General features: G+C 37.9%; 1 protein-coding gene across 3 annotated transcripts in view; it reads right to left on the bottom strand.

Moving 5' to 3' along the window:
• Window positions 1-1,866: 1,866 nt before the first annotated feature.
• The window catches only part of pkmyt1 (protein kinase, membrane associated tyrosine/threonine 1), a 69,666-nt gene continuing 60,477 nt past the window's right edge, over window positions 1,867-11,055 (bottom strand). For all 3 annotated transcript variants that reach the window (XM_051915179.1, XM_051915177.1, XM_051915176.1), the window contains one exon: window positions 1,867-2,555. In XM_051915179.1, the coding sequence (XP_051771139.1) occupies window positions 2,419-2,555 (137 nt within the window). In that variant the 3' untranslated portion in view covers window positions 1,867-2,418. The remainder of the gene's footprint in view (window positions 2,556-11,055) is intronic.

Here is an 11,055-nt window from a genome sequence, read left to right as displayed (position 1 = left end):
ATATAATTTTGGCTGCACAGCAGCTCTTAAAGAAAATGGTGTCATTGTCCAGCTTAAGTAAATTCAGTATTGATTCATTCTGTTGTAAGAATCAATAGTTATTAATTTAGTTAATTTATCTATATCAGCACTGGAGTAAACAGTGATGTCATCATCCAGCTCAGTTCAGTTCGCATACAAGGGTGTCGATGCAGGCAGATCAAAACATTGTTGAATATTAAATGTCAAGTGTCCCCAACTAAGCAAGCCAAAGGCGGAAAACATGTGCTGGCTGGTCTTCGTCCTCGTCCTCATTCTTGTCATTGTCGTTGTCGTCCTCAAGTTCCTCCACTATTAAATACTATTGTCCTACGTTATAATGCATTATTTGTAAAACGGACATGCTGTCACTTGCGCTAGTCTTACCTGAACAGAGCGTATGATCAAATATGATCACACCATCACTTGCGCTAGTTTTACCTGAACGGGGCATATAATCAAATATGATCACTCCATTTTTCATGCCACAACATTCACTAATTTCTAAAAATCCTACACAAACAAAATCTATCTCAACATTTAACACAACTATTCAACCATAATGTGTGAGTTTCATTAACTTACCATTGTTCGCTTCGACGCTATTCAGATCCGTACTTTACAAATTCCGGAATGACGCTGAAGTTTGAAATGCCCCGGGCAACTCCTGATTGGTCAGATGCCATGGTGTCACTATCTGTGATGTAGACTGGTATTCGCTGATTGGCTGAGAGAAATCCATGTGCTTATACAGTACGAGATCACTGAGAGGCATGTAAACACCATTGTGAATGTTCGATTAAGTTACCAAATATGTTTGTTCGCCCGATACTGGGTTAAAGGTGCAAATACCAGTAAATTGACTACCGCAAACATTAGTAAATTGCGTTACGTGATTAATTTAAATAGTCTCCTCCCATAAAATTTGCGTCTGAAAGGAAAACTCCTACAAATGCATATGCAATAAGGTCAGCAGCAAAAACAACTCAGTCCATGCCTTTTCAGCGCTAATTTTGCAATGCGTGTCTTTAGTAAATCCCGACAGTAGTTTTTTAATGCCAAAAGAGGGTTTGTGCTGGAGCAAGCTGTTAGTAAATCTGGCCCATAATTTTTAAATAGCTGAGACATTTTATGACTAGCTGCTCTAGCAAAGGTATAAACATGGCAGATTGTGTGTGAGGCTCTCTCAGGTTGGGATCTATGCTAATAGGGCAGAGTTTGTCACCAGTGGGCGGGGCTCTGAAGTAGTGTCTTAAAACATACTGTTCCAGCTTCTGATTTATGGGGATTATAAAAAAAGGAGTGGGTGGATTTTTACAATTATAGGGTGGTTGGTTAACACACACTGTGTACACACATTAATGTTCAAACACCATGTTAAAGTGAATTTTGCATAATAGGTCCCCTTTAATTTTATTGTGACAAACATTGTGTAGACACAGTGTTTTAAAGACAAGAAAATATGACGAGGCTTATCTCGCCCTCGGATTTACCAGTAATACGGTTGGGTTATGAATAGAGAACAGTGTGTTACGTGCCTCACAATATTAGCTTCTGACAGTATGAAGACCAATAAGACGTCACTTAGAGACTTCACATCACAAACGCAAAGAGAAGCCAACTGAAGTTAAAGTACTGTATTAAAATTTTACCTTTGGTACACTGACAAGTGTCGGCTTTGTAATTCGTTGAATTTATTTCTTAAGCCAACCCTACATTCACTGTAGATTTCATTGGTTATCATAAATATTGCCTTTTGCACTTTAAACTGATTAAGCATGCAAACTGCCACCATATTAAATCTGGAAAAAATTGCATATTATATAAAAAAATTATATAGACTACACAGAAAATTTACTAAACTTTTATTTCAGTTTTAATGGAATCAACAACAAAGTTGTTTACTTGACAATGAATTCAATAAATATTTAGACTTGCAATTTAATATTTTTATTTTATTTATTTATTTTAAATAAGACCTGAAACTCACTTCAATCTGGATATATTGGCTGCAAAAGGGATTGTGCAGATTGTTCAAATATATTTGTCAAATTTAAACATGATTTTAGTGGCTTCTATGTCATGCTGCCCAATACAGATATATGAATAAACAATTTTATTCAACCTTATGAAAGAAGTAGGACAGCAAGTTTCAGCCAAAAATCATCAAACCAGGTTTAAACATCTTAAATGGCTTTATATGTTTTTCTTACAACAGGTCAGGCGGCAACTAAATTAAAAATAACTAAACTCAAGGCTTGCTTTCTAGGGTGGTCTCATCAAAGAGGCTGAGCAAGTTCTTTGGCTCAAAGTTGCTTTTATCAGACAAGTCAGTGGAGATCCAGCTTCTCTTTCGGCTGCTGGGTGAGTCTGTGAGACTGCGCTGGGAGCTGTGATGAATCAGACTCGAGCTGCTGCTGGAATGGATTCTGGAGGAAGTGTGTGTCCCGTGGCTGTGCGGTGATGTGTGTGGGGGGTTGATGTGTGTGTTTGGCAGTGGCGTAGAGGTACTGCCAACAGATAGGCTTGCCTGGACTCTGTACAAGTGGAAACAAAAAAAAAAAAAAAAGAAGATGAAAATTTAGACAATGTAGATGATTTTTACATTTTCTGCAGAAAAACTGATTGGGCCTAGTCTGCAAAATTCCCCACCATGACGGTGTTGTATAGTATTGGTAAAGCTGATGTGTTGCTAAGTTGTTGCTAGGATGTTCTGGGTACAGGGCTCCTATGTTTTTTATGAACACCACATTCAAGGACTGTTCTAGAATACAAGGTATCATGAAAACCTCAAAGATCATAAATTATTGTAAATGATTGCATTGACCATGGAATTAAATGACAATTAGCAAAACCATAGAAGAGACCAGAATGTGAGCGCATTGGACTGACAGCAATTTCTCCTTGTTTAAATCATTAAATAATCACTCATCCCAAGGTTTTTCAGTACCTGCTCAGCACATTGTGGCAATAGAGTGCAACACAATCAGGTTCTTGTGTAAAATTTCTTTTGTTTTTTAATGGTGAATCAAAGACAGATCTACCATGAGTTCTGAGCTGCTATATACTCAATGACTCTTAATCAATGGTATATACTTTTGTTCAGGCTAACTTATTATTATCATTTGTTCTTTCTTTCATTTTTTTTTTTTTTAAATGACAATGATCTCACCTACATTTTTGTACACTCAATATGTTAGACTTGGAAAGAAGAGCAGCCTACACTATTACACTCCTTTTTAGTTAATGTGTGCTGAATCTCATTTATATTGTTAGGAAGGTACAGAAATTTGAAAGCATACAACCTGGACGCTAGATGGTGCTATGGGGTCATTTTCATTGCACAATAGCCCCTACATGCAACTTCACAAATACATTTGATTTCAAACTTTGAATAAATAAATAAAAAAAAAAAACCTGAAAAAATAACACGCAAGTCCATTTTTTGTTTCTTTTTGCTTGCCAAACCTCAACCAACAGGACAAAGAGATATTCACTCTTTTGGCTTATTCTCATAATGGTCTTGACTTCTAAATGTGACTAGATTCACAGATTTGTGTGCATGTTCTTCACAAATGTGTATAATGACATGGGTATTACAATGTAAACACGGTTTATGAGGACACTTCCTGTGTCCTTGTAAACCAAATATGCAATTTTCTGAATTTTAAAAAACAGTTTAGTATGATTTTTAAAATCATTAATACACACATACTTAATATCCAAGTATGTGTGTGTGTGTGTGTGTGTGTGTGTGTGTGTGTGTTTTTTTTTACTTTATTAAAATTTTATACGCTTACAATATATGTTGTGCAACTGGGTGATTACCTGTCAAATAAAAGGTATAGGGCCAGATTTACTAAACAAGGCTAATTAGAGAGAGACCACAATTCCAAAAAAAGCACGGGTGGGAGTGTAATGTTCTAAATGTGATCTACTGATGACATGCAAATTTAAGAACAGCTCTTGAACTCTTACTTGCTGAGGTTCATTCAGTCAACCCACCAGTAGCACCCACACTGCCATTACACACCTCCTCTGTCATTTCTTTCTCATCTGTCAGCTCAGCCAGTCCTGTGGTCAAACCAGTGCACTACTCTGACTCAGCAAAGGAGTGCAGTGGATTTCTGCTTCACTGCTTGCTCAAGCTAGAGATGCAGCTGCAACGCCTCCCCATGGATCAAGCCAAAATCACAGCTGATCATCCTGGAATGTCCAAGGCTAATACTTCATTCACCCAAACTCTCCTGGTCCACTGGTGAGTTCCTGGCATTGGGAGACAACTGCTTCCAAGGGTGTCTTTGTCTGCCACACTGCAGACTACCGCTACAGCCCACCAGCACCAGCACCAGTCTGTTCCTGTCTGTATCACAATGGGCCTCATTTATGAAACAAATGTATGACAGAAAACTGGGCGTACGGCCATTTCCACCAAAACTTGGCATTTATCAATATGGACGTGAGCGGTGGCTACGATCAAATCTCATGTCAAGTCTCAGCTCATATACGCCAGTTTTTAAGATAACGTGAACTTGCGTGCAGCATAGTAAATCTGGTGGCGAATTGTAATGAGAGCATTTTGTTCATTTAGACTATTTTCCTGACCGAGTCTGACAACCAAAGCTCATTAATTTTGCATTAACCATTAAACGGCTAGATTAGAAAGTCAAATTAAAATTAAATTAAATTAAAATAGTTGAGTGTCTGTGACCCATTAAAAATATAACTATATGTTATAGATAACTATATATAATATATATTTTGTTTTCTTTCTTTTTCTCCAGGGGTTTACATGCGCAAATAGCAGCAAAAACAACAGACTGAGGATTCACACATCATCACATCATGCACCTGCAGTGCTTCTGTTAACGGAGAAAAACAGAATAAAATCAACTATATAAAAGGAATAAAACAAATAGGACTACACAAAATACATTTCACTTAAAGCTGCTGTCCGTAACTTTTTTTAGTTATAAAAAATTATCTGTGGGAAAAATCATCGGTGGGTTTGCCACCGTTCGTCTTTGTGTCATTACGTCACATCTGTATACAAACCCAATTCCAAAAAAGTTGGGACACTGTACAAATTGTGAATAAAAAAGGAATGCAATAATTTACAAATCTCATAAACTTATTTTATATTCACAATAGAATATAGATAACATATCAAATGTTGAAAGTGAGACATTTTGAAATGTCATGCCAAATATTGGCTCATTTTGGATTTCATGAGAGCTACACATTCCAAAAAAGTTGGGACAGGCAGCAATAAGAGGCTGGAAAAGTTAAATGTACATATAAGGAACAGCTGGAGGACCAATTTGCAACTTATTAGGTCAATTGGCAACATGATTGGGTATAAAAAGAGCCTCTCAGAGTGGCATTGTCTCTCAGAAGTCAAGATGGGCTGAGGATCACCAATTCCCCCAATGCTGCGGCGACAAATAGTGGAGCAATATCAGAAAGGAGTTTCTCAGAGAAAAATTGCAGAGAAGAGTTTGAAGTTATCATCATCTACAGTGCATAATATCATCCAAAGTTTCAGAGAATCTGGAACAATCTCTGTGCGTAAGGGTCAAGGCCGGAAAACCATACTGGATGCCTGTGATCTTCGGGCCCTTAGACGGCACTGCATCACATACAGGAATGCTACTGTAATGGAAATCACAACATGGGCTCAGGAATACTTCCAGAAAACATTGTCTGTGAACACAATCTACCGTGCCATTCGCCGTTGCCGGCTAAAACTCTATAGGTCAAAAAAGAAGCCATATCTAAACATGATCCAGAAGCGCAGGCGTTTTCTCTGGGCCAAGGCTCATTTAAAATGGACTGTGGCAAAGGGGAAAACTGTTCTGTGGTCAGACGAATCAAAATTTGAAGTTCTTTTTGGAAAACTGGGATGCCATGTCATCCGGACAAGGACAACCCAAGTTGTTATCAGCGCTCAGTTCAGAAGCCTGCATCTCTGATGGTATGGGGTTGCATGAGTGCGTGTGGCATGGGCAGCTTACACATCTGGAAAGGCACCATCAATGCTGAAAGGTATATCCAAGTTCTAGAACAACATATGCTCCCATCCAGACGTCTCTTTCAGGGAAGACCTTGCATTTTCCAACATGTCAATGCCAGACCACATACTGCATCAATTACAACATCAGGGCTGCGTAGAAGAAGGATCCGGGTACTGAAATGGCCAGCCTGCAGTCCAGATCTTTCACCCATAGAAAACATTTGGCGCATCATAAAGAGGAAGATGCGACAAAGAAGACCTAAGACAGTTGAGCAACTAGAAGCCTGTATCAGACAAGAATGGGACAACATTCCTATTCCTAAACTTGAGTAACTTGTCTCCTCAGTCCCCAGACGTTTGCAGACTGTTATAAAAAGAAGAGGGGATGCCACACGGTGGTAAACATGGCCTTGTCCCAACTTTTTTGAGATGTGTTGATGCCATGAAATTTAAAATCAACTTATTTTTCCCTTAAAATTATACATTTACTCAGTTTAAGCATTTGATATGTCATCTATGTTGTATTCTGAATAAAATATTGAAATTTGAAACTTCCACATCATTGCATTCCTTTTTTATTCACAATTTGTACAGTATCCCAACTTTTTTGGAATCGGGTTTGTAAATAAAGGAGTCCCGGCTAGTAGGCTATATCACGTGTGTGGATGCTGCAGGTGGAGGATCATTTGTAGCCTCTTCTTACAGCAGCTGGAATAAATAAACTTGTCATTTTTATGGCGGCTTGTAAGAAAGTTCAAAATGAAAATCATTGACAACTGTTGAATCACCAGCAGTAAAAAGCAAAAGACTTCAGACTGGCTACAGCAAAAAAGGGAATGCGACCGCGCCCTTGCAAAAACAAGAATAAATATCAACAGGGCTTTTGAAAGGTTGCATGTTCTAAGGAATTGCTTTTTGAGGTTAAAAGAACAATTTCTTTAGATGAAATTCGAATGGTATGACAATTAGAGATTAGACTGTACAGAAATTGAAATCTATAACGCTAATACACACTAAATACACAGTCACGCAATGTTGATGTTGTTAACATTAACATATATCATTAATAATAATTTGCACGGTTTAACGTGATCTGAGCCAACTTTGCGATCGTTAGATTTAATCACCATTGGTAGCTCAATTGATTGTAAAACTTTTTTTTTCAGTTGGTTTAGAACAAAAGTGGTAGACGTATTACTTACCTGTTTGATGACATTTTCAGGTGAAACTTATTTTGGACATACTTCCAAAACATAGTATCTGTAATTCCGAAGTACAGTGAATATCTACACTGGTGCACTGACTGACAGCCCACACATATACCTCAAAACATTAGATTCATCCACGCTGAGGAGCCATGCCAATGCACAACCCACGTAAAGAAGATAACTGCAATTAAGTTTTCAAACAGAGATGGCAACAAAGAGGCAAAAATAGCAGCTTTAAATAATTAATGATTAAAAAAGGAAAAAGGGAAAAAAAAAAAAAAAAAAAAAACTGCGACAAGTAGGCTAGTATAAGCTACGCTAGTTGTACTATGCATTGTATCTGTTTTCTTTGTATATCTTTATTTTATTACATCCAACTGATCGTGCAGGCACCTCACGAGCGCACACACAACATATCAGTTCTAGCTTTGCTAATTTGACATTTCAGCCATTCATCATCAAAATAAAATGCAGTCAACCAAACATAAAAGTTACACTTCTCAATTTAAATAGTCTGCTGTAAAATCAGCGTACCCAGCACACAACCAACAAATTTTTCTGCATGTGAAGAATGCTGTCTATGTGGATATTGGAACACAAGTGAAGTATAAAGCATTGTTTACATAATGAATAATAAATAGTTTAGCAACCAAATGTTACATGGCAAATATGGAAACATTTGGATTCTTGACGAATGAGAGAGGTGAGCCCAATGCCGTTTCAGCTTCGCTTTAAATAAACTCATTTTGGCTTGATGTTTGTATGTATAATAAATGCCACTATTGCCTAATTTATGTTTTATTTTATAGTTTAATATATAATTTATAGCTACTTATTTTTAATTCTTGTTCTGTTCTGAATACCATTAAATTTGTGGAGTGAGGGGAAAATAGCCTAGGTCAGTGGTTCCCAACCACGTTCCTGGAGGCCCCCCAGCACTGCACATTTTGCATGTCTCCTTAATCAAACAAACCAGATTTAGGTCATCAGCTCATTGGTAGTGACTCAAAGACCTGAAATGGGTGTGTTAGACAAAGGAGCCTCCAGGAACGTGGTTGGAAACCACTGGCCTTGGCTATAGTGTATAATGTTCGTAATGTTTTCTGGTTGGCTATTTAATATACATAAAAATTAATGTAATTTTTTGCAATTATGATGTTAACGGGTGTTTTTGGAGTAAGATCGATTTCTCTTTCACGAGACTACTTCCTCTTCTTGGCCAGGTTAGGTTTCTCAATGTCGTAAATCCTAGGGGCAAGGCTTCTAAACCGTGAATTTTCAGGGGCGATTGTTTTTAGCAGCCACATTTATCAACGTACAACCACGTACAATTTTTGTGGAAACCATGATACAATTCAAACAAGATTAAAAAAGATAGAAATAAATACTTTTATTCATCAAGCATGCATTAAGTTAATCAAAAGTGACAGTGGATACATTTAAAATGTTACAAAGGATTTCCATTTAATAATCGTGTGTTTTTTTGTCTTCACGGTTCATCAGTCAAAACATTTCTGCTTTTTATTCAGCTGCTGCAACAGCGAACGAATAGCTGGATGACTTCCTGGAATGTCATATTACTTTATTCGATTCGGAGCTCGATTGCTCCTGTCTGCCTCGCTGCTCAGATTGGTTTGCGTCTGTAACTCCGTATAGCTTTGTTTTGAATCTCTTACTTTTATTCATTGTTGCTTATTTTTTTATTACCTTATATGTAATATTGCCTACCACACTAATCTGACGTCGCTAGCTTGTAATCTTTGAATCTAAATCGCTGTTACAACGCATTTGCAGCGCTAGCTTGTTAACTTGTTAACAGTCTCTCGCGCGCTCCTTTTTCAACGCGTTCTTCAAACAGCTGTGGTAAGTCGGATCAGTCTACAAACACGGTGAGTCATGTCATCCTCTCCCAGCATTGCTACCTGTTCCATTTGCCACGTTTACCATGGCTCTCTCTGTCAGCGACGAGGGATTTACATGTCATAAATGTAGGGAAATAGTCAGGCTGACAGAGAGAATCTCAGAATTAGAGACACACATCCAAACTTTAATCGAGGATAGTAAGAATGCAAGGGCTTCAGATACTGTTTTGGATGCGACTAGCTTAGTGAACTCTGTACATTGTTTGGTTCCGGCTGTAGAGCCCGGGCAGCAGGGCACTTGGGTAATGGTGAGGCGGCCTAGCCGCGGAAAACACCACTCTTCCGTTCCAATAAGAACATCAAACAGGTTCTCCCCACTCAGTGATACAGTGTCAGGAGAAGTAATTTGCTCTGGCCCCCTTCCTGTTCGTCGGAGTGATGAGATAGTTAGCAGATTATCATCACTCAATGGCTGGCTGTCTAAGTGGTGTCCGCAAAATAATATAGGTTTCATAGACAATTGGAAAAGTTTTTGGGGCAGACCTGACCTGTTGAAAAGAGATGGTATTCATCCCTCCCGGGATGGTGCTGCTCTTCTCTCTAGTAATATGGCACATAGTCTTAGAACTGAAACATGACAAACTGGGGCCCAGGTCAGAAAGCAGACAGACTGGCTAAACCAACCATCTGCTAGCTGCCTCACGTTACAGAAGTCAGAAAATTCAGATAACTCCCAACACATAGAAACTCTTACACCTAGATATTTTCAAATAGAGACTGTGTCTGTACCCCAAATTAGTAAAAACAAAAAACTTCCAAACCCATTTAATGGTAAAAATTTAATTGATGTTCAACAAATAAAAAATAGAGATAATGCTAAACAAATTATAAAACTCGGGTTGTTAAATATTAGATCCCTTTCTTCAAAATCACTTATTGTTAATGATATTATCAAAGATAATAATCTAGATGTGCTGTGTTTGACAGAAACTTGGCTAAAACCGGACGATTACATTACTTTAAATGAGTCTAGTCCTCAAGGTTATGATTATCGACACAATGCCCGTCAGAAAGGCAAAGGGGGAGGTGTTTCTGTAATCTATAGTAATATTTACAGTATTAGTCAAAAGTCTTTCAAATATAATTCCTTCGAAGTGATGGTACTTTACGTAACATTATGTAGGTTGACATTTGTGCTGGCTACTGTATACAGGCCACCAGGACACCATACAGACTTTATCAAAGAATTCGCTGATTTTCTTTTGGAGTTAGTATTGGCTGCAGATAAAGTCCTTGTTGTTGGTGATTTTAATATCCATGTAGATAATAAAAAAGACGCATTAGGATTGGCATTTGCAGATATTCTAAACTCTATTGGTGTTAGACAACATGTGTCAGGACCCACTCATTGTCTTAATCATACTTTAGATCTAATATTGTCACATGGAATCGATATTGATGCTGCTGAAATTCTGCAGCAGAGTGACGACATCTCAGATCATTATCTAGTCTCGTGTATACTACATTTAGTCAAGGCGGCTAAACTGCCTCCATGCCATAAATATGGTAGAACCATCACTTCTACCACTAAAGATCACTGTATAAATAATCTTCCTGATCAGTTTCATCGCCTTAGCATACCAGAAAGCTTAGAAGACCTCGATGTTGTAACAGAAACTATTGCCTCTGTCTTTTCCAGCACATTAGACTCAATTGCTCCTTTGCGCTTAAAAAAGATTAAGGAAATTAATCCAATGCCATGGTATAATGAGCACACTCGGGCCCTAAAGTTAGCAGCCAGAAAAATGGAGCGCAGCTGAAAGAGAACAAAACTAGAAGTATTTCGCATTTCGTGGAGAGAGAGAATGATTGAGTACAGAAAGGCCTTAAAATCTGCTAGATCTGCTTATTTTTCAAAACTTTTAAAAGAAAATAAACACAACCCTAGGTATTT

Source organism: Ctenopharyngodon idella, chromosome 12 (genome assembly GCF_019924925.1).
Source record: "Ctenopharyngodon idella isolate HZGC_01 chromosome 12, HZGC01, whole genome shotgun sequence".
Taxonomy (NCBI): Eukaryota; Metazoa; Chordata; class Actinopteri; order Cypriniformes; family Xenocyprididae; genus Ctenopharyngodon; species Ctenopharyngodon idella.
Note: the sequence above shows the minus strand (reverse complement) of the source record. Positions and strands in the feature narration are given on the sequence as shown.